Raw genomic sequence first — 27,508 nt, 5'->3', positions numbered from 1 at the left:
ATCTTTGCGATCTTAGATATTGCATTGATCTAGCTGCTTTGAAAGTCAATCTATCTTCGACGCTCAAGGAGGGAGAGACCGGCAACACCGAGCAGGTTCACTGCAACATGGTTTGCGGTCGCCCATGCGATTGTGTACAGATATTTGGGCGAGAACACGGTCCAAATGAATAGATGCGTACGCAGTGCAGTGCACGCTGCCATAACGGACAACGCCGATGCGGCAACGTGGAATGTGAGCAGAGCAGCCGCGTTATGGCTCTCCCCGCCATGCTCCTGATGACCTCGGAGCAAATGGCCAGCGGACACCCACCAGATCGGACCTGCCCAGTTGCTGACAAACGTCAAGATGCCGACCATCGCCACGCTATAGCTGCCGACGCCGTTGTACGCGCTGGAGAGATCCACCGAAGAGATCGCATTGGAGCCTCCAAAAGCGAAGAAGCTCGTATACTGAAGGATCATGGTCGTAATTGTCACTTCCATGTCCGAGAGTTCCATTGAGGACAACGACCACACTGCGATGCGGAACACGAGGAAGAGAGGAATGTTAGTCGCTCGTGACTGAGTCATGAGGAACAAATGCAGCGCTTCATGAAGAAGTTTACTGGGTGCTATAGTCGTACATTTGTCAGCATCGTGAGAATCTCGCGACGCACCCAATTGACCGGGTCAACAAGAGCCTTCTTACCTTTATTTTCATCGGACCGACTACGCAGCGCCAGGGCGATCAACACACAGCCCCCGAGACCACTGAAGATGAGTCGTGCCTGCAACACTAGGGAAGTACTTGATGGCCATCCTTCCGCAATCCTCGACAGAATAGTATCTACTATCAGCTCGGGGGAGTCATTGGCCACAAAGTTCAACTTGAACACACAGGCCAGAGCCGCCAAAGTCACGCCACCCATCTTCAATACAGTAGACGGCAAGCTTCGCCATAGGCGAAGACCCGCGTCCGCATATGTCAACATGAAAAGTGCCCAAAAAATGGGTCGATGAGAAGGGAAGAAAGCACGAGCAATGTCTGGCTCGGCGGCAAACTTCTGGCCCGTCTGGTTCCACCGACGAACCAATCTGAGAGCAATCGCAAAGCCTAAGATTGCGGTTTTTCCGGCATTTGCCGAGTAAAAACCGGCCCTGGAAGATGATGCGGTCGTGTTGGAAGAGGCAGAGCGAATGTGCAGATAAACCATCCAGCCAGAGCATATCCAGTACCAGAATTGCTGCTCCTCTTCAACATAGCTGCTTGCAAACATCATGCTTCCATAACCGATTATCAAGAATAACAGGAAAAACCCAGTGTATGTGGATCGTCTGCATTCTTGATAAGTAATCGGAGACACGACGAGGGCCGCTACAGCAGTGATCAACAAGCCCAGCGAAAGCCTCGACACGTCGTAATTGCTCGCAGTGCTACTCATCAAATTCTGTGCGATCCGGGAAAACTGCAGAAGAGATGATTCCAGAGCCTCAAAGTCCCTTTCGATCACGTTACCACTCGAGGTTTCTCGAAGTACTCGAGACCACGCGCACCGAGCGCCTTCGATGCTGGAATCAGGCTCCATCATGCAGCTGTGCGCAAGACTTGCGGCATCGAAGGTGAAACTGGGAAAGGTGGCCTGGACCGTGTTCAACAGTTGCCGAGCATTCCGGTACAAGACATGAAGTCGAGTCGATTCTTGACAAAGGAATTTAGTCAACGAGGCTTCCACAGTCGCAAGTAGCAGGGGCTAGGGTACAAAAGACTTACGATCATCCCAAAGATCAAGGAATTCAGGAATAAAGACTCCCAGACTGTTGAGTGGTACCGGTAGGCCTAGAAGACCTGCAAGAGTGGGCGTGATGTCGGCTTGTTCAACAGTACGATAATATTGCAGATCATCAAATGGTTCAATTGGACTGCTTTGGCGAAGATCGAGCGAGGCGAACTTGGGAGAAATGAATAGCAAGGCCGGCGATGTTTCACCAGCCGAGGCACCACCGTGGTTGCCGGCATCATTCATACCGTGGTCTCCACAAAGTACAAAAAGGGTTGATTGAAGATGCGGTTGCTGTTCAATTTGAGTGTAGACTTGATTGACTATCGTGTCCATTTCTTGCTGCTTTGGAAGCATGTGCGAGCTAGTACGCGACGGCGTCAAAAGGAGATACCTTATGATTCATGCAACTTGAGAGGCAGGCATACCTTTTAGGCCCTGCTTTGTGACCGATATGGTCAAGTCCCAGATAATGCATGATCATAGCCGACCAGTCGCTTTGCGCCAGCTCATCCGGAATATGGCGAGTGACATTGTTGTCTACTTCCACAAAGTCCTGCGAGAGCTCATAATTACTTTTTATGATCAAGAAAACGATGCACGAATTTGCGCGTTAATACCCAGGGTCAACTCACCGACACAAAGAAACTCGTGGTACCATCTGATCGGCCGAACATTCCAGGAAACAGTTTAAGCCATGTATCATCACCGTACATGACAAGCTGGTCGCCTCTGGCTTTGATTTGCGCCAGCCAAGTGTCTTGAAAAGCCAAATTCGACGATGTATCTGATTCTGCAATATTGAGAATCACATCCAAGAAGGAAGGCACTGAGCCGGTCGTCATGGCCTTCAGACGGGGCATAGTAACGGTCGGTGAGCTAGCATGAGCTGTAAAGGGCAATGCAACCCCCGAACGAATAAGACTGAAAGAAAAGTTAGCATCCAGGACTGTTGAAACCAATGCCTACTGATTGATAATTTTGTGTATGGTTTGCTATGCTTCGATACATCAAACACAAGAGCATACCTTTGTGTAAAAAGAAACCCTGATTCATTCGAATAGACAAAATCACTATTTGGTACATGAGTAAACAATTCACCGATGAATACCAGCAGCTGACAATAGCCTGAACCAACCTTCGCAATGCATCCACAACCATGAACACAACCTTGTCGAAGACTGGCGACGTAGCATCTTGATCTGCTTGCTCGAATGTTGCTAGGCCCGGCAGGAGCGGCTTATAGGGGAAGAAGCCGGAGGAAAAGATTAAGATGCCCACGGGAATCAACACATTGGCGAATAAAGTCGCCCATCCCCAGTTGAAGACACCCATTTCACTACCTCACTTCACTCAATAATAAAAACGGAGGCGTTAGGTGTCACCCAAGAATAAGCTGGAAGTAGAAAGCTCCTGCGAGACGAATTACGAGGGATTATTGCCAAATCGAGGGATACGCGACCACACCGCCTTCACCCGCCTGTGATTCTCTCGAGTCTCTACGACCAAAGTACAATCTCGAAGGCTACGTACTGAGTATTTGAATGATGGACAGTTCCACATTCGGGATTGTCTGTGTGTGTCCATATAGATTTGATGTTCTCTTGCTTTGTGTGGACGAAAAAGCAGGAATGTACTTGTCTCATCAACAATGCATAAAATCGAGGTCTTGTCAAAAACAGAAGAAAGACTTTCAATATGTACCCAGAAGACTCCCAACGCCGCGGACAATCTTGCTATATTGCCGCCTTGATGAACCGCAAATTTTCCAGCACATGAAACTCTCCCATTCCTGATCATTTACTTCTTCTTGGGACCGCCCTTCTTGTTCTTGGAGCCGGGCTTGGAGAAGACGATGGAGGGACGAGTTCGGCGGTTCTTGTGTTGCTTCTGCACTCGTCCAGATTTGGAGGAGCGAGTTGTGGAGGACTTGTTGTCAATGTCCATGGCTGCAGAGGAAGTTAGCTGGCGCCCCCTTTTTCGCAAGATCTTCACCTGACAGTCAAGCGCGATTGACATAGCCTTTGGGGAAAACTCACCCTCGTCGGCCGCGGTAGCTTTCTCGACATTTTGATCGGCTGTAATGATAGTATCAGAGCTGTGATCGAGAGCATGCGAACAACTGGGAACATGCGGGCATACCAGTCTCATCCTCCACCTCCATCTTGCTCTTGTCAGAATGCTCAGGCTTGGGCTGAGAAGCAATCTCTTGCAGCTTGGCTGCTAGGCGCTCAGTGCGGGCATCGACGACAGGGCCGAATATCTTAGTGCGCAGGTTGGCTCGGTTGCGCTTGGAGACGCTGGCACGGACACTTTTCGCCATGTTGTCTGATTAGATATTTCTTTATGCGACTCAGAATCAGTAATCCTTGGCCTGCAAGTTCGTAGAAAAGCCCAGTTGGAATGTCGGCGGTGGGGAATGCGATCTTCGATGTTAAGTCGTAACTCAAGGTTTTTTTTTCCTTATCGCGATAACCCCGGGAAGCGTCTTATGTCATCCGCAACGAGGGCTTCTTGGGGGAAACGGACAATTGCGGCTCAGGCAAGTCGCCGACGCCCGCTGCGAACTTGGACTTTGCTCCGTCGAGGCCGCTTTTTTGAATTTCTCTCCTTCTCACTCTTTCCTACAGATTCCTTTTTCTTTCCTTCACGCTCTCCCTTCCGATTGATTTGTCGTCATCTCGTGATCTCAGCGATGTCTGTGAGTGGCGCCTTGATATCGGGCCTCGTCGCATTGCACTCTGCCTGAGAGGTGCTCTCTTGGAGCCTTCAGTTCCACTATCTCTACGATCACAACCAAAGTCACTACCCCCAGCTTGCCTTCTCGATTGATCACCATGGCGTCGGCAGAGTACATGACAGACGTGCCAAAGCTGGTGTCTCATATCAAGACTCTGACAGTTCCCCAACTGAAGGAGCTGCTCCGATCTGAAGGACTGGCAGTCTCCGGCGTAAAGGCGTCTTTACAGCTGCGCATCATTGACTGTTCGTTGTCCCACTTCTATTTGGTTTTGTCTCCGAATTTACTGCGTAGCAATTTGAGAAATGGCAATCGCCTTCACACACTTGTTTGGCAAATGCCCTCATATGACAGTGGGATATAAAAGGCTTGTTTCTTATCATGGCCACCGTGAGTTAACGCCCATGTTACTTCCAGATCTTGATCGTCTCGCTGCCTCGGAAGGCAATGGGGTTCGCTTCGATGCTCTAAAAGCGCGCATTTTCCAGATCACAATACCCGGAGCGTCGACGTTTCAGGCCTCGTCGCCAGGCTACCAACTCCCTCATCCACCTACGGCGCCGTCAACACCTTCGCAACCTCGCCCGCACCCGATGGGGGCGGGCCCTACACTTGCCAGTGGCGGACCTGGTATGCATGGTCATCTAGGAGCCCAAGATATGAGATGCGCGAAAGACTAATGCGTTGGTTCAGGTCGTCTTTCCTTCAAAGAAAGCCCATTTTACACTGTCATAATGCCCCTCACTCCCGTGATGGAATGCAAAGGTCAGTCTAGTGTGCTTGAATTCGACTCCGTTTCCATGTCAAAGTCCCAAAGGTTGCATTCTTGCTAACTATCATCAGTTCGGGAGCAAACTAGGGATAGCGTTGAACTGAAGATTTCTCTCAATATGACCACAGCAACCGAGTTGCAAAATGACCCGAATCTTAGAGTGATGGTCTACTGCGCGGCCGACTTTGGACTGAAACAATACACCAAATCCGATATTGCTTTCCCGCACCAAGTGGAGCTTAAGGCCAACCTTGATGAGGTCAAAGCGAATCTTCGTGGGCTCAAAAATCGACCCGGCACGACTCAGCCGGCGGACGTCACGAGTCATCTTCGTAAGAAGGCAAATTACCCCAATAATGTGGTCATGACTTATGCATTGACGAATAAGGTCAGTGGAGTTGTCGTCCTTCAAACCAACGATGCCCTTTCTGCGAGTGTTTCTAAGAATCGATCAAATCACTAACATGCTGTAAAGAAATTCTTCGTGGTTGCGAATCTTGTCCGCCAACATCCTGTAGATGAGCTTGTTGTGGAACTCAAATCTCGGAAAATCATTCCCAAGGAACAGGTCATCCGCGAGAGTAAGGCCGTCTCCTAATCGTTCGATTCCGCAATGGGAGTGTGATGGAGTCAGTTGGCTAACGGGGCGGTGGGATAGTGAAAAATCGTGCCGACGACAGTGATATTGTTGCGACGTCTAGTATAATGTCGCTCAAGTGTCCTCTTTCGACGTTACGGATTCAAGTCCCGTGTCGGTCCATTGTGTGCACTCACAATCAATGCTTTGATGCAGCCTCCTTCCTGGAGTTGCAAAAGCAGGCCCCAACATGGACTTGTCCGGTGTGTTCCAAATCTACGAGCTTCGAATCTCTGCAGGTCGACCAGTGAGTTGTAGCCTCAATCACCTTCCTTTTCTTCGGGTCGACCCGTTACTGACTGAGGAATCTCCGTCAATCAAGGTACGTCAGCGACATACTCGATTCAACATCGCGAGACACCGAGTCTGTTGTGGTTGAACCAAATGGAACCTGGTCTGCGCCCAATGAGCATGATTCGGTGCACCTCGGTGGACGTACTCCCACGAGCGATGACGACGGTGAGGACGATCTGATCGAGATCGCAGAACCGGGTGCGTCTTCTGTCAAGCGAGAACCCAGTACCTCGAATGTCATGGTGGAACGTACGCCAGCTCAATCAAAATCTCGCGAGGCATCCACACCCACCTCGGCGATACGCTTCTCAAGTAAAAAGCGGCCAGCTGCGCCGGTCATTGATCTCACGGGAAGTGACGACGAGGACGATGAGTCTCCGATGCCACCTGTGAAACGTCCAACGTTAAATCTCGGTATACGTGGGTTATCGTCGCATGAGTCTCACCAGCCTCAGATCCATAGCCCACTCAACGACCGCGCCTTTCCACCGCCGTATTAGAGTATACGGTGGTGCAGACGATACCGAGATTTTTGCATGGTCATAGGGGACATGAGCCTTTTTATTCTTCCTCTCTTCTCATCCGGCTGGTCTGCTTCGAATTGTCTCAATCGTCTTACACAATACGGCGTGACCAGGTTATAGTTCGGCGTCCTCCTCCCTGATTTCTCTTTTCTCTCACCTGCTCATACACAATTTCTTCCCCTCCTGTTCGACCTTCCTCGTTGCTCACGCCTAAATGCGTGTCCTCGTCTCCTCCTATTTTTCTTGCATATGGCCTTGGTGTTTCTTTTCTGGCGTGATCGTGACCTTATTCAGGAGTCGACTTTTATTCATGCTTTTAAATTCTTGATTGGGCAGCGCGTGGGACTGTTGGGTACTAGCGATTGCAGTAAAAGCATTGATACGTGGAAATGAACTTTTCGAAAACAAGACTTGGCACAGCTTCGATGATTAGCGCTCCATCCGAGAAATTGAGGGAAATCAGGATAAATTATAAATTATACGGAACTGATCTGATTAGCTTGGCAGATCCTGTCCATCGTCAACAACAGATGCATCTGATGGCCGCTTATTATTCACTGCTACTATCGGATCGAGCTCTGCTCACGCCTCCAAAATCTGAACATCCAGTGAAGGTCACTTCCATGCTCTGGGGCTCGGAACGAATCATGAATGATTATGCTCTGAGAAAGATCCATCTTGCAGTCGTGGAACTGTTTGCTGGTAACTGGGCCAATCCTGCTATATGTAACTATTATTGCCTACTGCAAACAGTAATGTCTGTCACCCACGATATCATTCATGGCTCAGACAACTACATATCGTACCGGGTAACTTCACATGGTTATACGCGACTGGAGAGTAACGTACGTAATTTCTGTAGACCACAATAATCGAGATTGTTCTATATCCAATCCAATGCTAAAAGGTGTACATCTGTAGATAAATCGTCAAGATACATGATTCTTCCTCCTGTAATCTGGATGTCCCTTCACTCCATCGCCATAACTATCGAACGCATTCCCTCCACTTGACAAGTCCGCCCGCGCAGCCCATCCTGACTCCAGACCCGCTTTCTCCAACCCGCTCGAGTCCCGAATACAAACTAACACTCCGAACCCTCCGTCCAGTAAACATCGGCAAAGTCCACCCTGCGCATCGTCCTTTCTACTCTCATACTCTTCCTAATCGATTACGAACTCCCCACCCGACTTTCTCTCCTCCGCTATAGTGACTAGATCTCCGCGACTGCAAATCCCCCGAACGAAAGCCCCCCCCCCCTCCCTCCTCACTCCGTCACCCTCTCCCCGCAAAAAAGTCCAGCAGGCCACCTCACTCCCCACAATCGCACAATATGTCCTTCGACGCCTCGGCCTCATTATCCGTCTCCGACCCCAACGCGCGCGCCCTCAGCTCATCATGCTTCGACTTCCTCCTGATCGAATTGGTGCCCATGGCGGAACGGCTGGCGAAGGATCTCGCTTCTCAAGAAAACCCCGAGGATCCGGAGGTTCGTGAATCGACGTATTTCCGGTTAGAGTCGTTGGGGTATCGGGTTGGCCAGGGCCTTGCGGAGAGGTGAGTCTCTGGTTCGGTCCGGTTTCGAAAAGAGGAGGTGCTCGTGTCTGGTTAGTTGGGAGCTCGGGGCTGTTGTCCTGGGCCTTGGGCTGGCGATTTGCGCCTGCGAAGCCAGGGGGGTTTGCAAATGGGCTTGATTAGGGAGAAGATTGCTAATTTTCTTCATTCGTAGGTTCTCACGCGATCGACCCCGTTTCACGGACAACCTAGACGTCATCAAGTTTCTCTGCAAAGATCTATGGATGGTCTTGTTTCGGAAACAAATCGATAATTTGAAGACCAACCATCGGGTACGTTGCCAGCTTTCTCTCTCTCTCTCTCTCTCTCTCTCTCTCTCTCTCTCTCTCTCTCGCTCGTACTTCTAGAGAGGACCAACAGTTCGGATTGAACCAAATGAGACAATCTCGATTCCATCACTCGCTGTTGTTCCACTCTCGGGTCTTTGGTTACCTCAAGTGATGCAATTGCTGATTAAGAACCCGAGTGGTCGAATTGAGTAGGGAGTCTATGTCCTGACAGATACGGCGTTCAGACCCTTTGCGCGCATGAGTATGGCCGTCCGGTCTGATGCCGTGAATATGGCGCAAGCGGTAAGTGAGAGTCTACCGCTACTTCTTCTTCTTCTTGACAACCTTCTCCGTTCCTTATGTCCCCGTGGGCAAAAGGTTTATCATTTTCTGAGACATTCTCCCCCAATCTATAACTAATCTCAACCCCCTTTCGTGGACGGCAGTATCTCTGGTTCCCATGTGGTGTGATACGAGGCGCTCTCGCCAATCTCGGAATCAATACGACCGTGCAGGCAGAGACATCCGAGCTCCCGGGGGCGACGTTTCAGATCAAGACGGTCCAGGCTCGGCCCTGATTGAATTCAATGAGGTGAACGACAGGTGCACACGGACATGGAAAATAAGATGTTTATCGGACTCGGTGGTTGTACTACGTGCAAGCGGGGAAGCATGCAGGTCCAAACACCGATTGAACTTTGGACGAGCCTAGGGCTTGAACTATGGCCTAGACCAGGGGCAAGCAGAAGAGAGACAAGGCAATGGCACCGTTCCAGGACTCGCTCGCCCGGCAGGACCGGCGGGACCGGCGGGAAGGAAAGCAGTCATGTTCTTGCTCGAGTTAGTTGCGCTATGTGCTTTACTCATGGGGGCTGCGGGAAAGAGCATTTTCCGGTCGAGCACGAGGAGAACAATGAGCCCGGAATCAGGACGTGTCCTGTGACGGTCATGAGAATCACTCGAGGACAGAGGGCTGCGGCAATGAACTACACGGCAAGGTGCCTACACGTCTTCTCTATGTGGACTGTGGGCCAGGCGATAAAGCAGAACCGAATTTCATCATAATTTTAATTATTTCATAAAGCATGGTTAACCTTCCTGCTCGCTGGAAATCCATCTCGTTTCAACAGCAAGAGAATTCATTATCCGGTTCCTCTTGGTTAATTCGTTAATCTCGTTTTATGGCCGCTCAAAGCCTATCTTTCGACCAGGAGAATGATTAGCGAGGTCCTGCAATTTCCGAGGCCGAACGATTGCTGGAAAGGGCCTGTCCGGGGAAGAATGAAGTGCGCTTGATAAGGATGCCTGAGAGCCTCCCCACGCAAGCATGAAGGGAGGACACCGAACCAACCCAAGGATGAAAATCATTGAAAGGAGGAAAAGAGTTCTGGGATGGGGACGGATCTTACTTTGGTGGGGGGTTCTTGACGAACTCAACACCCTTCTCAATGTTGCCCTTGAGACCCTTGATACAGGCTTCGAGAAGGGACTTCTCCTTCTCGGTAATGCCACTGAGCAAGTTGATGGCCTTCTCAGCGCCGTTGGGCTATAGCAATAAAGAACATTATGATCAGTCATTCGCCATCTTCAATCAAGAACATTGAGAGCATCAAAACTTACACCAAGCTCAACAGGGGTGGAGAAGAACTCCACGCCAGTAGCCTTGACAATCTCCTCACCACCGGCAACACCGGGGAGGTAGACAAAGGTGGGCTCAACAACGCCCTTCTCGCCCTTGGAGGCCTTGATCACAGACTCGGCGAAGCTGGATAGAATTGGAGCTTAGTATTTGTCAAGCGTAGTCAGATTAACCGAAATGAATTCACTCACCGGAAGCCAGCAAAGGCCATGGAAAGAGTGGCGGAACCAGCACCGTCCTTGGCCTTGACAACCTCGTCACCACCGAATTGCACGCCTGTACAGTCAGAGAGTCAGTCACGGATCGCTGAAAAGACAACAGACAAAGACGAGCAGCGAAGCACGTACGGTTGACAAGGGCATCGTAGCGATCAGCGGGGATCTTGAAGTCGGGGGAGACCTGGCTGAACAGAGGGACGATGGTCTCGCCAGAGTGACCGCCAATGACGGGCACGGTGGCCTTGGAGGGGTCGGACAGACCGGAGAACTCCTGCGTGAAGGTCTCGGCACGAACCACGTCCAGAGTGGTGACACCGAACAGGCGCTTAGGGTTGAAGACGCCGGCATTCTTGAGAACCTCGGCGGCAATGGGGACAGTGGAGTTGACGGGGTTGGAGATGACCAGAGTGAAGGCGTTGGGGCAGAACTCAGCAACGCCCTTGGCCAGATCACGGACGATACCGGCGTTGATCTTGAAGAGATCGTCACGGGTCATACCGGGCTTGCCTGGAGAGGGGAAGACCTGTTAGCACTGAAGAGACCTGACCATCGTCCAATCCGAGGGTTGGGGAGACAGACGGGGAATGCCGGCGGGGATGACGACGATGTCAGCGCCGGTCAGAGCGTGCTTCAGACCATCGTCCTTGGGGAGGTAGCCTGTGATTTTCTGCAGGTTGTGTTAGTGGCGCTGAGCATCTCTCCGGGTCAAGAAGGCGCTGATGTCGGGTATTGTCATGCTTCGAAAGAGCATGAAAAGCCGATCAAAGGAGCCACAATCTGCGTCCGGAGGACTGTGATAACATACCGCAGTGGAGGAGATGTGGGACAGATCGGCCGCAACACCGGGGGTGTTGACAACATCGTACAGAGCCAGCTCATCGACGAGGGGCGAGGCCTTCAGCAGGAGAGAGAGGGGCTACAGCGTCATGAAGACGAGATCGTTAGTTTTGTGTTTTGAATGCACAGGTTCATATGAGACCGATGTTCACGGAGATGGAGTCTTACCTGGCCAATGCCGCCAGAAGCACCGAGAACAACTACCAGCCCACGTTAGCTTTTCGAGTTCCCCAGATTCCCCCTCGCACAGTTGCCGAGCAGGTCAGGGAGGGAGATCTGAACATACCAGCTTTGACCATGATGTGTGGTTTGACAGGAGATCGGGAGTTTGGGAGTTTGGGGGGGGGAAGACACAGATGAGAGAAGGAATGGAAGTAGAGATGGAGGAAAGGGGAGAGGAGAAGATGAAAAGAGGAGACGTGGTTGTGTATTTATTTGGGTGTGCCGGAAAGCAGCTGAGGAGGGGGAGGGGCAACCCCGGAGTGGCTGTTCATCGGGTCAGATCTGCTGGTGAGAGCTCCGCCAGATGGGATGGGCCCTGGCCCGGAATTGATTGAAGGCACCTGCACCCGGCTGAATTCCAAAGCATAAATTGAACGGAGAAAATTCAGAAAATCGACCTTGACCATCTACCGATGCTATCGTACTTTGACGATGGTTTTGCTCACTTAAAATAGCATTTCGAAGGCATTATTGATTTCACTTTCCGCCGTTGGTCTCCGTGTGGACTTGGTACCTGACTACCTGTAACTAGCTATCGGAAACTGTATGTAGTTGCACATGCTCGGTACTTTGCATGTGGATGCTGTAAGATTGCGATACAATTGAAATTACAATACTGTACGTCCCCTCCCAAGCTGCACGCAATTGTCGTCTTTCCCTCGGAAAATTGCCCTGGCGTATATTTTATATACAATTCGATCCACGATGTTGACATCTCAAGTTCGGCATTCAGCCTCCTTTTGACAAGCCTGTCCTTGTCTGTTCCCAACCAGAAAAAAAAAATTGCCAAAGAATGCATCGAATGGCTTTTCGCTTTTTTACTACATTCGGCCGCCCGGTCTGCGTGTCTCGACTCTCCAGTCCCCACCAGTCCGGTACATCAGTCATGAGGTACAAAAGCGGAGACTGTTTCCAAAGTCCCCCAGACTTCATGAGTCCATGGATGGTACCACATGCGAAACAAGGTGGTTTTGCATGCCGTTCTTCTTGAGCGTCCATACGCCGTAGACTGTCCACCCCTGTACGGTTGAAAACATGGATAAAGAATATCATCAGCACCAGCTTTGCTTTTTAAAACTATTGTCCTGCTCAGAAACATGATCACAAACAGCGGACCTCCGTACCATGCTGCTTGGCCTTGGCCTATGACATGTCAAGGTTTTGCTTGAGAGGCTGAGGTTAACCTGGGAATCTCCATTACTGGCAATCTTGTTCCAAGATGGCGCAGCGCAGGGCTCAAAATGGATTTGAGGCCCCAGACAACATAATCTCATCATACACAGCTACACACTTGACCCTGCGTCTATGGTTCTCGATACATATTCCGCCGGTCGAGGACCTTTTGTAGAGCTACCATTCACATACACTCAGACTCTGTAGAGTGTAGCCTGTTGTGGGCAGTCTAATCCCGTCCATGAGGGTCACACCCAACGGGGTCCCCAGTCTAAATCTCTCGATACTTGACAATTTGGCTATAGATATAGACAATTGTACATTACTACATTACACACTTCATGTAGTCACTCACAGTATGACTATGCTGATGCTCAAGTCTGGGGGTACTGTAATTTCACTTTTCAGTAACTACTAAATAGTATCTTGATCTTACGTACACTCATGCAGTTACAGTATAATAGCTCGTCATGTCCATCAAACCTGCCCACAAGACGAGACTGCCTCGAGAATACAATCCGTTTCTATAGTCACTCTACAGTGATGATTATGATCTCATTGATCCCGTCCAGTCTCTCATCGACCCGGGGTATCCCGGCGATATCGTTCCATGCTCGTGACTTTCGGCATCTCGCCTACGAGATTTCCCATCGACGTCGTCGGGAAAAGGCGGGTGATATCATATCATTTAGGAACGGGCATCCTCTAAGAGGAACTAGGAATTAGGAACGAGGAACAAGCATGATAACACGATCCTTAAGATACACTACCCATACAGTGAGTGAGTGAGAACCGAGAAGTTTTTTGTTTTGATTACAATGTGCGCCTTGCTCCTAGTATGAATTCTTTAATCCATGGCGTGTATAGGATGATATGAACAGTGTGTAGGTATGTGGTATGTACTGCGCAGTCGCGTATTACAGGTGACTTGGAAGCAAATTGAGAACCCCGAGTATATACATATGGCGGAAGCTCATGGTTTCATAATCTTGTTGAGCGTCGGCGCAAAGCATCAATCCTCTCATCTACCGAGGTTCCCGACCGGGCTCTGTCATGCCAAGTGCCAGCCCTGTACGTGTCATTTGACATTGGCGGCGCGATCGGCAATGCATTACCAACTGTTCTACTCTCGTTAGTGGCTGCTTGCTTGCCCTTGCCCGAGGCTTGATCGATATTCGGCCCGGCATATCGGCCACCCCTGCTAAGGTTCACTTCCTAGTTCCTACCGTACCTGCACTTTGACTCGCGTACCCAGTATATGCTTCGATAGATCTCCCGAGGTCGAGATCCGAGATCGCGGTCTTCTTCTGCAGGAGTCCGTCCTGGGTCTTATATTGACATTGATCGTGAGAGAATACATATGAAGAAGATGGACCGGGACGGCGCGTTCCGACATAATCTCCCTGATCGAAGTGTGTGTGTGTGTGTGTGTGTGTGTGTGTGTGTGTTTTAGATTTTTTTGAAGAAATTTATTGAAATTGTTTCTTTGCCTTCCTTGAACACGACCAAGAATCGGGTATTTTTCATATCAAACCCCGTCTCAGAAAGAGATCAAGGTTGAATTGGGCTAGAGTACATGGATCTTGGAATTCCCATGCGTTTCCAGCATCACACGACACGCGCATGCGCACAGCTTGCCTTTGGATGCCCAGATCCGATTCTCACCACGGATGCGCGTCGTGCCTCTTCATCGTTTCTTTCTCAACTCATTCCCGTTGGACGAGACTGAACCTAGTATTTTTTGAGGGGGAAAAGACTGAACGAGCGAGAGGGAGAGAGAGAGATCAGTTGTCGGAGCAAATTTACTCGGACTTCTCCTCGGCCTGGCGGGCCTTGGCACCGCGGGGCTTGGAGGCGGGGGTCTCCTTCTTGGGAAGACCGGCGCGGCGGAGAGCGCTGACACGGGAAACAGCCTCCTCGCGGACATCAGCGCGGTAACCGTGCTGGGCGGTCTTGCTGGCAACACCCTTGTAGATCCTGGAGGAAGAGAAGAATAGCGATTAGCGAGTCGGTTCTTGCGTGAGTGAGAGAGAAGGTCCGTCCTCGCTCTGTAAGCTTGCAACCGCGGAAGTGAATCTAGAATTGATCCAATTGTCTTGTCGCGATTCGGCCACGTAGAGGCGAGATGATGCCCCAATAGAAGTGTTCGTCAAGATTCAAAGGGCTGCTTACTTGCGGGTGGAGGTCTTGGGGCCGTAGGAGACGGTGACCAGGCTCTGAGCGGGCTGCTGGGCGTTGTTGGGCTTCTTGGTGATCACGACGACGTTGCCGTTCTCATCGGACTGAACACCGACGGCCTAGTGAAAAACGCAACGCAAATCGAGTCAGTTATCAGGAATCGTAAATTGGCGATAGCACATGGACAATAGCGCATGTCGGTAGATCGGCGCAGATCTGCACATGTTTTGGAAACCACGAGGGAAGTGACCGTCGCAGGAAAGCAAGTAGATACCTTGTTGTTGGCGAAACCAGAGTACTATAAGGAGACAGACATCTTGCGTTAGCTTCCCATTTCAATTCACGTGCCGCCTCCCCGCTCCAAGTGTGATACTACAACTCGGATGGATTGCATCGACGCTCCTTCGCCAGTTGCGCGTACCTTGAAAGAGTGCTTGTTGACCAAGTTCAGGGGGTCCCGGGAGAACTGGGAGCCACCACCGGTGTTGCGGCGAACCAGATAGGCATTCTGGTTACCTGTGATGCCATAGCTGTCAGCCACGGATTGCGCTCAGGAAAGCTTTTTTGGAGATTGTGTGCGTTTGGCTTTGGGGATCCCAATTGGGGCTTCATTCTGGAGGACGTACGGGTGATCTGCCAGATCAGGTCGTTGGAAACGTTGGGGCGTGAGACAGACATTGTGACGTGGATGCTGGTGTCTTGGGAATTGCAATCATGAATCGCCCTCCAGTTCGGAGACCGACTTGTGTGATGGAATTCTCAATTCGGCGACTCGCTAAGCAGGCCATTTTGGGAATAGTGCCCATGTGGATGCCGTGCTGCCTGAGAGCTTCCTTCAACTGGAGTTCCGGGTGCTTTTATCTAATCGGACGTGACTTCCTGACTGACCAGGCCTTCCACAAGATTTCAATGCCTTGTCGCCTGAAAAGACCGGAGTACCGGTACGAGTGCTCCCATATCAGGCTCCCGCAACTAGAGCGTGCAGTGACCCGATCCCTTGGTGGACACTGCTGCAGCCTCCGGCTCCGCCCCCCGTCAGCTTTCCCCATTCGGAGTCTCCGGCATCGTGAATAACGACGCTCCTTTAGAGATCCTTGGACCTTTGTCTCCTCTGACCCTCAATGTTGAAGCGCTTGAATACGCAAGCATTGCTCCATCCCACCGGACCTTGAAGAAACACTGACGTCCACAAGCCCCGGCAATATCACGCCCATCATGGGCTATCTGTTCTACTACTCTCTCGTTCTATCCGTAATCGTCGCAGGAACGGGTACGTTGCGATTCTTCTCACCGAGGGCCTTCGTTCAGGTCACCCTACAACCAGCAAGCCGTTTTTCCCAGGTCAAACTTACTGACATCGATCTCTCCAGCTCTCTACCTAACCCGCGCGAGATGGTTCCATCTCCTCCCGGTTCCCGATTACATCTATGATCGCCTTCCGTCCAGTTTCACGGCCGATCTCGAGGCAGGCATGAGCTCCTCACAATTCGACCTCGCCGCCAATGTCGCAGAGGGAGACACTCGAGCTGGTCTCGATCAAACCGCAAAGCGAGAGATCAAAAGAATCATGAGAGTCCGCCGAGTGACGTTTGACGAGGCGCGCCGAATTTATACGGAGCAACGGTTCGCAAATAATAATATTGGTCCCGATGGTCGGCCGCGGGATCCAAAATTCGTTTCTTTCTCGTGATGCTTCGTGTTACCTGAGCGCTTTTCGATTCTTTCTGTTTCGAGCTCTTGTTGCGTGTTCGCATATCCACTCTTTGTTACTTACACTCTTTCATCTTCATCCATTTTTCTTAGCCTCTACTATTACTATTTCTTGGGTTGTCGGCTCATGGCTCGTCGTAACAGCGCCCCAAAACCTAAGATTATGAGACCACCATCGAAGGTAGAGAGCACTGGGCGCCTTGGGAAATTACATCAAAGAAGCGTCTCTCTCTTTTTCGTTGGTCTTTGTGAAATCTTTTTGAACCATTCTTCATAAATAAGCTCCTGACTTGGTGGCATTATTAGATAGTGTGGACCACATGGTCAGCTTGATACCACCAGCTTTTCCCCGGTCCCAGTCGTCGGCAGGACAGCCCGCTGAACGCGTGCTATTGATTCTTATGCTGGGAAATCTGACGCTGTTCCGTCGCTCTCGGAGCCAATCTCGATGACTGGGCGGTAACGGAACGAGTGCGTAATGTATTCGACTCTGGAATGGCCGGTTTTCCCTGCAATGCAAGATAAAATTTGATTTGATTGGATTGCATAAAGGAGCATGCGCTTTACATGTCTCCGGAACCATTAAACCTTCCTCAGCGACCAGCCCCATAACCTGGCGGCTGGAAACCAGGAGGAAGTGTAGGTGGTGCACCAGGTGCCATCGCGCCTGCTGGGGGCGGCGCAAAGCCAGGAGGGGCCAAGCCAGGTGGTGGAGCAGGAGCTCCAGCCGGGGGAGGGGGAATGGAGCTTGTGGCCCAGCACCATTGAATTTAGGTGGGAGGTAAGTCTGCGGTCCGCCATATCCAGCCTGTGACGGCGGAGGGCGGGCAGGAAGACCGGGGGGAGGGGTCATGAGTGATGCTGGAGGCGGGCCGCTGGGCCTCCCTTGCTGCGGCGGGGGAGGAGGCACACTCTGGTAATTCATCGGCATGGGCATACCTCTACCCATACCCACGTCGGGCGTCTGCGGTGCAGTGCTCACGGGCCGCGATGCTTCACCGTTCGGCAGAGCCGCGGGGGTAGTAGCACCAGCACCAGGAGGTGGTGCAGCAGCAGCCCCTGGGAACTGTGGAGGGGCGACTTGCTGGGTTGGAGGTCGGACATTGTGTTTCCGCGCCTGGGCTGCTAGTGTTCTCTCGGCCTCGTCACCGTGTCTCTCTCCCTTGCCGTCCTTCTTGTAGGCATATTGCACCGAGACTTGCTTGTTCATGAGGTATTGACCGTTCATGTTGTTGATGGCGGCATCGGAGGACTCAAAGTCGGCAAATGACACGAATCCGTAACCCTTGGAGAGGTTATTGTCATCTCGCGCAACCTAAGAGAATGCATAGAACATTGCGTTAGACAAATTGTGTGGATAAGATGACTGCGGAAAGACGGAAGTGTTGCGCACCTTGGGAAGGCTGGTTAATGTTCCAAATCGGCTGAAAGTGTCGTAGAGGATTTGTTCGGAGACCATGGGGTCAAGGTTTCCAATGAAGAGTTCGGCACCGATTTCGACCGACTTCTGCTTGTCTGCAGACGCCTTGTTCACACGGATGGGCTTTCCGTATAAGCGAATACCGTTCATGATCCGAGAGGCATATTCAGCGTCCTCCTCACTAATATACTCCACAAAGCCATATCCTTGATGCGTTTGGGTCACGCGGTCTTTGGGCAGATGGACATTCACGATGCGCCCAGCCTGCAGCATGAGCTCCCAGACCAAGCTGTCGGTCGCTCGCTCATCGAGATTGCCAATGTAGACCGTGGCTTCCTTATCTTGTTCCCTAATCAGAAGCGTCAGCTTGAGCAGTCGGTCAACGCCAGTCCTGCAGAATAAGATCGCCGTACCAGTGTCTTGCGCCGGACATTTTTGCGACTACGCCTGTCCCAGGAGGGGCAAGAGCAACAGTCAAGGAAGGTTCAATGCAAGAATATGAGACCGGAAGATCTCAACGAGGAGTAGTAGAGATCACAATTCCTGAGGTTGCACGGCCAAAGCCAAGAAGAGCAGGAAAGATTGCGCGGGTTCAAGGAAGGTCTGGTGGAGAGGAACCGCAGCGGCCAGCGATTGGTGATCATTGGATCTGCCGACCTCCGAAAACTTTTGGGGTGCTCCCTCGCGCTCCCGCGCTCGCCAACCCTCCATCCATCTTTCTACCATCTTCAGATCATCTTAGTCTTCCATCTCAATCGCCTTTGCCGAGGTTTCTGAGATAAAGGCCTGCTCAGATATAAATCATTCTCTCAAAAAGCCTCTCCTCAATCCCTACCACCTTTCTTCATCATGGTTCAGTTCTCCGAAGAGACTAAGGTACGCCACTGCTTCTCCGGCTTGTCAGACCAACCCGCATATCAATCGCTAACTTCTGTCTTTCTGTGTAATAGGAGCGTGTCTCCAAGGTCATCGATATCTCCCGTGTTGCGATCCACTAGTAAGGACTTTGCGCGCCCGCATCTCCGACAAGACCCTTCAAGTGTCATCCTCGCGATCTGACAATTCGCTAACCGTCTCGGCAAACACAGTGGTTACCTGCCTCTGATCGTCTACCTCGGTATGTTCATTCATGAGAAGCTTTTTATAATCCTATTTAAAGGGGGAAAACCCTAATTCTGATCAATGATCTTCGAATTTGCAGGATACTCCTACAGCGAGCCTAAGCCTTCTCTCTTCAAGTACGGCAACCTCTCTACGCGCGGACGACGACTCTCGTCATCTATCGGATACTAATCAGAATCTCATACAGGCTTTTCTCTCCTTTGGCTTAAATGCTAGGTCCGGACTACCCACCGCCGGGCTGAAGTCGTCAAATTACATTCGAGTCCCTTTCACTCCATCTTCAACGACCATCGCCAGACGATTGCCATCTATACTGTACCTGCTTGTGAGAATCTCACATGCGGGCCACTTGCTGCATCAATGTCTAAATTATTGTCTGAAAGCTGCTAGCAGATCGGCTTGACCTACTTCACGAGTTGTGCTGAAGGCATTTATTGTATTTTTATAGGAAGCAGTGGATAATTTCTTCTCAACATCTAAAGACCGCAAGCTTCTGTACCTGTAGTCCCTCTATACCAAGGCTCGTGCATGTTCAAGCCATTTTGCCTAATGAAATGACTGCCTCACGTTGTTATATCAACTCTCCTAGTGCATCGCTCTGCTCTTCACGACCGCCTTTGCCGGGCGGTCAGATGATCTTAATTAACGGAAATGGAAGATGCCCTGATCCGTGACTTTCTGCCCCGACCCTTTCGTCATCAAAGGATCGCGATAAAGCCTTATCGGCTGCACATAAATATTTGGAGTAATTACCGCGGCTTGAGTCTTAACAGCAACACTCACTGTTTCCATACACACTCACGATCCTGATCACGCTTGACTGTTCCTTTTGGGGGGTTTTTGGACTCTATATTTGGGTCCATGACTAGGCGAGATGGGCTCTCGTCGTCGGCGGTGGAGACTCTAGCAGGGTTTACCGCGGGTGTTGCTACAACACTCGCGGTGCACCCACTGGATCTGGTGAAAACGCGCCTACAAGGTGAGTCAAGAAACACAGACGCCGTAGAAATGCCCACTGCCCTCTCACAAGTATTGTCTTTGGTATGAGGGAGAGGGTTTGGCCGTCCACGACTAACTTGTCTCGAAATGAAAGTCGACCGATCATCTCCTGCCCGATTCGGCAGCTCAGTCCAAATCATCCGCGGAATTTATGCAAATGAGGGTGGCATCCGTGCCTTTTATCGTGGTCTGGCACCGAACCTGATTGGAAACTCTACCAGTTGGGCTTTATATTTCTTCTTCTACGGCAGTCTCAAGGAGATGGCTTGTCACTACCGCGGGCAACCAGTGCATCAGCTCAAATCTTCTGACTACTTCCTGACATCTGGGGCAGCTGGTAAGTGTAACTTTTTTCTTTAATGGTTCTATTCTCGCCACGTAGCTGACAGGCTTCCCCCTCCAGGTGTTCTCACTGCACTCATGACGAATCCAATCTGGGTGATCAAGACTCGAATGCTTGCAACTGGCGCGAACTCGCCTGGAGCTTATTCCTCAGTGATTTCGGGTGTCAGGCATCTCTACCATACTGAGGGACTACGTGGGTTCTACCGTGGTCTAGTCCCATCCTTATTTGGTGTCAGCCATGGCGCTTTCCAATTCATGGCTTATGAAAAGCTGAGAGCTTTGTGGCCGACGGAGTCCTCCAAGAGCGAGATATTCTCAAACACGGCCGTGTCTCCAAGCCAAAAGAATTTCAGCGTCCTAGACACCTTTGCCATCTCTGGCATGTCCAAAGTATTTGCCGGATGTGTGACATACCCATATCAGGTGATTCGCGCGCGACTCCAGATCCTGGAAGCTCAGATGCTTTATCGCGGCGCCATGGATGCAGTCCGTCAGGTCTGGACCAAGGAGGGGATTTCGGGCTTCTATCGCGGTCTGGGCCCTAACTTGATTCGAGTTCTTCCAAGCACATGGGTTACCTTCGTGGTTTACGAACACATGAAGGCCACTTTGCCCAGCGACAAGGGAAAAGTGTGACTTGAGCGCTTGGAACTGGACCGTGATCAACTGGCGTGTCCATTACGGTGCCCTACTGCGCCGCCTGGACTTTGACATGGAGCCTGGGTTGGCGTTTGTGTTTTGAAATTCTATTTGACAGTTATGATACCCTCTGGCCTTCGGCCTTTCAACATCGAGCTTCCTATCAATCATGACTCTTCAAGTCTCCGAGATCATGTACCAAAAATCATAGTTGCAGATGTAGGTGTGTCTAGACGCCGACGTCCGGACACCGTCCGCTACCAAAGCAGAACAGCAAGGCCAAGCACCCGTGTGTCTTACTGTGAAGAAGCCGATCTGTCACGACGAGATTTAATGCATCGAAATTTGTCCAACGAGTTCGTCTGCAAAACGCTCCCCGACTGATGTCAACCCATGCAGTGTCTACATGCAATACCATGTTCTCTCTGCCGATGAGTGGTCACCTGCGACCAAGTGGTGAAACGTGTATCCGTCTGGCCCGAGTCTTGCGGGATGACGCCCTCATGCATTGGCGCCGGTTCAACGAGCAAACTCATCACCAGGACTCTCTAGCTACTCATTCTTCAGAAATACATGCGATGCTCAGTCCGACATATGGGCTATGATTGGCAGGTATGACATTGTTTTGTGGACTACACAAGAAATTGACGCCTGAAAAGGTGTCTGGAGCATCTTCAATCTTGTACCTTGAATCCCAGATTAGCACGATCGCATGGCCTCAGAAGATTTCTCTTCCCTCATGCTTCACGATACATCGAGGGGGAAACAAGCAGACGCATTATACATGCAAAGCTCTGGAGTCTAGTGAGATTCCTGCATCTGATCGGTCAACAGAAAGATGGCCTTTCTAAGGTTTTTCTTGAGTACTGACTTTACCACCAGCCCACAAATTCCACACGCAGTGAGAAAATGAAGACGAGGTCTCTGCAGAGGCACGGCAGTCAGGCATTTCGATTTCTTGGCTCACGTTTGATCAATGTACAGTGTGCAATGGATAATATTGTGCAAATATCAATATTCCCAGCTATCGATGCGGTTGCGGAAATGTTCCTCGACATAAATAGCTGAGTACGTCTTAGCTGTTTGACTGGCACAGCTTCCCTTGTTTTCTAATCTGATCAGGATCGGTCCCGCTATCATTGGCAGCCATCCTATCCTTTAATTTGTTATGTTTTCACGACTTGTCAATACGTTTACCGCACTCTGGGACACATGGCAAGGGGGACCTGGAGGAGAAGCCAAGTATCACTGGAGTGTCCACGTACTTATTTTCAAAATCGACTTCTAGGGGCAGACCGGCCCAATGAGCCCAGAACACCTATCAGAGCCTGTCAAGCCACTTTGCAGGATGCTTCTACCCCCAGCGTGTTTGGAGACACTGCGGACATAACGCTGAAGACACTCACATTGGCCTGTGGGCGAGCGCCCCATGTCGGCAACTCTGATCGCGGGTAATTGTGAGAATGAAACCACCGCACCTATCCCTCGCGAGTAAGACTCTCGCAGAAGGTCCGCAGAACCATATCCCAAAATTGAGAAAGGAAAGCTTGCGGATACCTTCGGCAACGGAAGTTGTCAGACCTGGTCTTTGCCTTTAAGGCCGGCTATTATATCTAGGTCTTATTCCTACTATTATAAACATGGCCAGTCTAGGCTTCGGCGCTTTCCTAAATTTCTCTCACAAATCATTCAAAAGGGCACACGACTCCTAGGCCACTAAAGCGTATTTGGTTCCGAATATAAGACATTTTAGCGACACCATGGAATCTACACGATAGGCATAGTGGAGATAGACACATTCTTCATTTGCAAATTGACTCCATCTTATCAGATGCACCTTGCTTGTAGACAACAGGATTGCTTGGAGAGGGCTCATATTTAAAACAGCCCTGCATCTTCGAATGCAAGCAGCCCAGTAGCCAAACAAAACTTGAAGTCTAAGTGATGCGTGCTTGTGAAGCAGCATGATTACCATTCATATAAAGGAAGACGAAATCCTTCTCGGCAATCCGGGGAAATAGTAGAGACCAGGCAATAGAAGATCGCGGCGCTGATTACAATGTGATGTACCTCCCGAAGGTTTCAAGAGTAATCCCAAAAAGCAATACCAGAGCGCTCAGGCCTCACTTGAGATATTCTTACTCGGAAATTAATTCACATTTTGGGCGGCACCCATTGGACGAGCGTAAGGACAGAGACAACTTATACTACATACCGAAACCTTATTGATAGCCCTTTAACTCTTTCAGAGAGGTGGACTTTTACAGATTTAAATATTACCATTTTCGTGGACTGTTCTTTACTCAGGAATACGAAAGCACTTACAATGTACATTGGTCTATATAACTGTATATTTTGGGTATCTGCGAGCACGTGGATTCTGCTACTGTTCGGCTAGATAATTAAACATTGCCAGTCTGTGAAGCCCGCGGCTCAAGATTTCTACAGAAAATAGCTAAGAGGTGTTGGGAGGTGGCTACAATAGGTGTAGCATCACCGTGTGTGAGAGGGATGAGTGTGAGATTGACTGGCTTGGAGAGATTCTATCTAGGCTATGGTCTGCGGCAGTATCACATGCTATACGAACAAGAAGGAAAGTATCGAGAGCTTAGGCTGCTAAGCTACAGGGTCTCTAGAACTATTAGCTGGATTTGGGTCAAGCCCTAGAGGGCCTATATTCAAGATAATAGGGCGCAAGAGTGTGTCTGCATATTGCTTCCGTCACCAACTGCCATCATATATGTATATCCATAATTTTTTATCCTGTACAACCAATCCTTTGATTCCTGTTCCTATGCGAAGCTGGAATGCTATCTGATGAACAATGACGTTTGTAAACATACTTCTGACACTTAATATTCTGTATGATGGTTCTGGTGCTCCCAATACTGAATATCAACGCATCAATCTTCGCCTGGTCTGACTCATCCCACGCAGCACTAATATAGTTCTGAAAATTGACACAAACTTTTCCTGATGTTCCCCTTTGCATAAGATCTGCATACATGAAGACAAATTGGCGCTTAAGCGTATTCATAACCCGTTTACATGGAATGAATTCTAGAGAACATGCGGGTCAAAACATTGACGTATATACCATGCTCTCCAATCCAGTCTGTGCCAAATCGCACCACCGTACAGTCAGACCACAAAAAACGCAGCTGACGCTCCCAACGAGTCTGCCTGTGGCTTCATTAGACTCCTGCTGTATTAATCCGACTACTACACCAGGGGACTACATTCCTCGCACACCTCTGTTTTGTCGGATCTGTCCGCCTCGAGCGTCACTGCGGAGCGCCTCACGACTTCGTACAACACGTCTTGACTTGATCAGGACGACAATCTGACTTTTACAGGGTAGGCCTCTGTCAATAGAGCCTGCGCTATGCAGGAAACTCAGAGAGCTGAGACGGCTACCGTCTCCAGTGAAAAAAGGCAACCTTCACAATTCCTGCGTGAGGCTCGGGCTCCTTACCTATCTGTAAAGATGAGATGGGGTTTAGAGCCCCGGTTATGAGCTCACGCCGAATTGAGAGGGGTTTGCAAAGATTCAATCTAATCTAGAATACAAACGTTTAGACGCAAAAGTTGCTTGATAAGTCGAGTTTCTCAGTAAAAACGCATTTCGAGTTGCGCAAGTACAATTTCAGATCCCGATCTAGTTACTTCGCACCTTGATAACAACTTTGCCCCTGGCACGCTGAGTTGCCACTCGCTCGTACACCGCAATGGCATCCTCCATATCATAGACAGAGTCAATGGGAATACGGATATGGCCCTCCTCCACCAATTTCGCCATGTAAATCGCGGCATCGCGAGTCGGTGGTGTGCTAAACGTGATGTAACGACGTGGCACGCCACCCAGCCACGTAGGAAGGAATCTATTTACCAGGACATTGAATGTCGTCGTAAAAATACCCTCGAGAAAACCGATATTGATCAAAGCACCTTCGGGCTTGAGATAAGCGGGTGAATTTGCGTAAAGCGCCTGCGTGCCGACGCAGTCTAGTATGAAGTCGAACAGTTTATCCCCATACCGACTGGCGAGGTAAGCCGGCAGCGAGTCAAGTTTGCGATAGTCAATGAACTAGAGCATCGATTAGCAGATGTTCCCTGTTCTTGTGATGGCCCGATGAAAATATTGATACCTCATCAACACCAAGTCCACGAACTATCTCCTCATTCCCACCACTCGCAACACCAACAACCTTCGCTCCTCTAACCTTACAAAGCTGCACGAGAACAGAACCAACAGATCCGCTCGCCCCGTTGACCAAAACGACATGGCCTTTTCTTATCCCGGCCGTCTGACAGATTTTCAACGCACAGCTCCCGCACCCATTAATCCCAGACGCCGACGCCATATCAATCTCATCGCTAGCACGCACAACGTTGCTACCAGGAACACGTACGTACTCGGCCAGAACACCGTGTCCCGTAGCGTAGTTCAGAATACTTTCGTAGCCGATGACCTTCACTCCAAGGTCGCATACTTCAGGCGGAGCCTTTGTGCCGGCGGCGATGACCTCGCCTGAGAATTCGATTTCGGGGATCCAAGGCTTTGTCAGGGGTGTCTTGGGGACTATTTTCATGAAAAGCTCGGTGTTGAAGTTTACGGAGACATGAGACACGCGGATTAGAACCTCTGAAGAAGATGATGGTGGTACAGCTGGTGTGGGCATGTCGGTCAGTTGGAGATTCTTTGCCGGGCCGCGATGTGGGCGAACCCAGGCACGCATTGTTGGTTGGATGATAGATGTCATTCTTGGTTGTTGAAGTTGTTGCTCGTAAAGTTGGTAGCTGTGAGTGCAAGTGAAGATGTGAGAGGTGGGGTTCAGTAGCGGGAGGAGTTAGTGGAATGGTCAAGTCCCGCCCATAGAGACTTTGTAAATATAAGAAATCGGAGATGGACTGTCATTCTTCATGGAATTCAGTACCACAGTAATCTCTGGTGGAGGTAACGCCGTCGGCTGGATAATAGGCCGGTCGCCCATCTCCACGACTGTATAGCTTACGGCCTTGTCCCGTCGGCGGAGAAATCGTCCGAATAATCGTCCGGCGCTGACAGAGTTGTTCATAGGGTCACTCTCTGCTATCGCGTCAGCAAATCTCTTGGTTTTTGTATGGTATATAATATAGGGAACCTAAATTAAAACCAAAGATAATCAAAACCAAATATTTGATTATAGATACCTCTGTAATTTTCTTTTAAATTATAGTTTTATATAAAAATAAAATACGGGTAAAATATACTACCCCACAAAAAATCTAGCGAATATTAAATAAATAAATTTTTAAATTTTAAATAAATACTTAGAACTTCCTAATCGCTAGTAGAAGTTATATTATTAAGAGTCTTACCTAGATATTATAAAAGCCGGTAACAGGCCGCCGATCTGAGATCCAGAGGGTAGATAGGATATAGTTCTTCTAAGTATGGCTATAGGCGTGACTATATATATACAGAGGACTAAGGGTCCTTACGTGACCGACCGGAGCTATACGGTGAGGTTATAGCTTATCTAGCTCTAGTTATCGCGAAAAGGAAGGGTTAGGATACCTAAGGTAGCTATAGGCCTCGGATTATATCCTCCCCTACTAGATTCGACCGTATCCTCGCGATCGGGAATCTCTTATAAAGAAATACGCTGCCAAATTCTTCGTACTCGCGCTCTTCTATCGAAAGAGCTACGTCCGAGTCAGAATTCCTGTAATTTCTATAATTTCTAACCTAATTCTCCGCTAATCGGCGCTATACTTATAGGAATAGTAGAACTTAGATAAAGGAAATCGATCGGCGAAGCCGACTATTATAAAAATTAGACGATAGGGTTAGCCTATATAAAGAATAGATAGGATTAGATCCTTATAGCTTTATAGGGCCTCCTAATATTTACTAAATCTAGTAGTTTATATCTATATTAAAGGAATCTCTCTCGATATAGTAACTTCTGTAACTCTCGCGACGAGATAAGTCTCTTACTTAAATACTTATTCTTAGTCTTAGCTTCTCTTTCTTCCTATTACTTATAATATACTTCTCCTCTTAGTACTTAAAAACTTCTTCTAACTTTAATATAGATAAGCTCTTTACTATTTATATCTATTCGATACCGATAGTAACCTCTTCTTTAGTTTTAATATATACTTCGATAACTCGTAGTATATCTTCTAATAATATATCTATACTAAGTTAATCTCTCGAGCGGAGCTAGCTCTGATCTAGCGTTCCGGCTAGTAATACTCTAAGTAGTATTACTCCTATCGGCTCCGATATCCCTATATACCTATCTAACTTCGAGGGGACTACTTATTATCTCCGCGGTAGTAGTAATAGTAATAGTAATAATAGTAGTCATAGTAATAGTAATAATAGCGATAATAGTAGTAATAGTAATAGTAAGGATAAGATAGCTAAGGAGTCTAAAGGAGAAAT

General features: G+C 49.5%; 10 protein-coding genes across 10 annotated transcripts, besides 2 other annotated features; 4 read left to right on the top strand and 6 right to left on the bottom strand.

The window, feature by feature from the left end:
• Positions 1-50: 50 nt before the first annotated feature.
• Positions 51-3,094, bottom strand: las21 (mannose-ethanolamine phosphotransferase LAS21; the record flags this gene model as incomplete). The annotated part of the gene is made up of 7 exons (XM_056932764.1): positions 51-613; positions 691-1,680; positions 1,753-2,123; positions 2,188-2,315; positions 2,395-2,683; positions 2,788-2,832; positions 2,898-3,094. 7 exons carry the CDS (start codon positions 3,092-3,094, stop codon positions 51-53), a joined length of 2,583 nt encoding a protein of 860 aa, XP_056792723.1.
• Positions 3,095-3,559: 465 nt separating this feature from the next.
• On the bottom strand, positions 3,560-4,082 carry N7539_003161 (DUF2423 domain-containing protein; the record flags this gene model as incomplete). Its single annotated transcript, XM_056932763.1, has 2 exons — positions 3,560-3,837; positions 3,902-4,082. 2 exons carry the CDS (start codon positions 4,080-4,082, stop codon positions 3,560-3,562), a joined length of 459 nt encoding a protein of 152 aa, XP_056792722.1.
• A 514-nt stretch (positions 4,083-4,596) lies between these two features.
• On the top strand, positions 4,597-6,702 carry N7539_003160 (uncharacterized protein; the record flags this gene model as incomplete). The annotated part of the gene is made up of 7 exons (XM_056932762.1): positions 4,597-4,744; positions 4,917-5,129; positions 5,193-5,264; positions 5,343-5,659; positions 5,747-5,852; positions 5,930-6,155; positions 6,231-6,702. 7 exons carry the CDS (start codon positions 4,597-4,599, stop codon positions 6,700-6,702), a joined length of 1,554 nt encoding a protein of 517 aa, XP_056792721.1.
• Positions 6,703-8,059: 1,357 nt separating this feature from the next.
• On the top strand, positions 8,060-9,148 carry N7539_003159 (trafficking protein particle complex subunit; the record flags this gene model as incomplete). The annotated part of the gene is made up of 4 exons (XM_056932761.1): positions 8,060-8,283; positions 8,456-8,573; positions 8,784-8,873; positions 9,017-9,148. 4 exons carry the CDS (start codon positions 8,060-8,062, stop codon positions 9,146-9,148), a joined length of 564 nt encoding a protein of 187 aa, XP_056792720.1.
• An 827-nt stretch (positions 9,149-9,975) lies between these two features.
• On the bottom strand, positions 9,976-11,563 carry N7539_003158 (malate dehydrogenase; the record flags this gene model as incomplete). Its single annotated transcript, XM_056932760.1, has 8 exons — positions 9,976-10,116; positions 10,191-10,335; positions 10,401-10,485; positions 10,557-10,934; positions 11,007-11,094; positions 11,233-11,343; positions 11,433-11,464; positions 11,551-11,563. 8 exons carry the CDS (start codon positions 11,561-11,563, stop codon positions 9,976-9,978), a joined length of 993 nt encoding a protein of 330 aa, XP_056792719.1.
• A 2,898-nt stretch (positions 11,564-14,461) lies between these two features.
• Positions 14,462-15,515, bottom strand: N7539_003157 (uncharacterized protein; the record flags this gene model as incomplete). Its single annotated transcript, XM_056932759.1, has 4 exons — positions 14,462-14,636; positions 14,832-14,956; positions 15,259-15,353; positions 15,464-15,515. 4 exons carry the CDS (start codon positions 15,513-15,515, stop codon positions 14,462-14,464), a joined length of 447 nt encoding a protein of 148 aa, XP_056792718.1.
• A 537-nt stretch (positions 15,516-16,052) lies between these two features.
• N7539_003156 (DUF2015 domain-containing protein) lies at positions 16,053-16,527 on the top strand (the record flags this gene model as incomplete). The annotated part of the gene is made up of 2 exons (XM_056932758.1): positions 16,053-16,107; positions 16,208-16,527. 2 exons carry the CDS (start codon positions 16,053-16,055, stop codon positions 16,525-16,527), a joined length of 375 nt encoding a protein of 124 aa, XP_056792717.1.
• Positions 16,528-16,946: 419 nt separating this feature from the next.
• On the bottom strand, positions 16,947-18,400 carry N7539_003155 (U2 snRNP complex subunit HSH49; the record flags this gene model as incomplete). Its single annotated transcript, XM_056932757.1, has 4 exons — positions 16,947-17,056; positions 17,115-17,862; positions 17,941-18,316; positions 18,381-18,400. 4 exons carry the CDS (start codon positions 18,398-18,400, stop codon positions 16,947-16,949), a joined length of 1,254 nt encoding a protein of 417 aa, XP_056792716.1.
• A 416-nt stretch (positions 18,401-18,816) lies between these two features.
• Positions 18,817-18,843: a sequence feature (Short protein (N7539_003154, KAJ5491587.1) was converted to a misc_feature.).
• A 74-nt stretch (positions 18,844-18,917) lies between these two features.
• Positions 18,918-18,965: a sequence feature (Short protein (N7539_003154, KAJ5491587.1) was converted to a misc_feature.).
• A 985-nt stretch (positions 18,966-19,950) lies between these two features.
• On the top strand, positions 19,951-21,069 carry N7539_003153 (putative mitochondrial folate carrier protein Flx1; the record flags this gene model as incomplete). The annotated part of the gene is made up of 3 exons (XM_056932756.1): positions 19,951-20,068; positions 20,183-20,425; positions 20,492-21,069. 3 exons carry the CDS (start codon positions 19,951-19,953, stop codon positions 21,067-21,069), a joined length of 939 nt encoding a protein of 312 aa, XP_056792715.1.
• A 3,661-nt stretch (positions 21,070-24,730) lies between these two features.
• N7539_003152 (NAD(P)-dependent alcohol dehydrogenase) lies at positions 24,731-25,811 on the bottom strand (the record flags this gene model as incomplete). Its single annotated transcript, XM_056932755.1, has 2 exons — positions 24,731-25,159; positions 25,221-25,811. 2 exons carry the CDS (start codon positions 25,809-25,811, stop codon positions 24,731-24,733), a joined length of 1,020 nt encoding a protein of 339 aa, XP_056792714.1.
• Positions 25,812-27,508: the final 1,697 nt, after the last annotated feature.

The sequence above is a fragment of the Penicillium diatomitis genome (genome assembly GCF_028827545.1).
Source record: "Penicillium diatomitis strain IBT 30728 chromosome Unknown utg000003l_segment0_segment0, whole genome shotgun sequence".
Taxonomy (NCBI): Eukaryota; Fungi; Ascomycota; class Eurotiomycetes; order Eurotiales; family Aspergillaceae; genus Penicillium; species Penicillium diatomitis.
The sequence above is the reverse complement of the archived record's forward strand: the minus strand, read 5'-3'. Positions and strand labels throughout refer to the sequence as shown.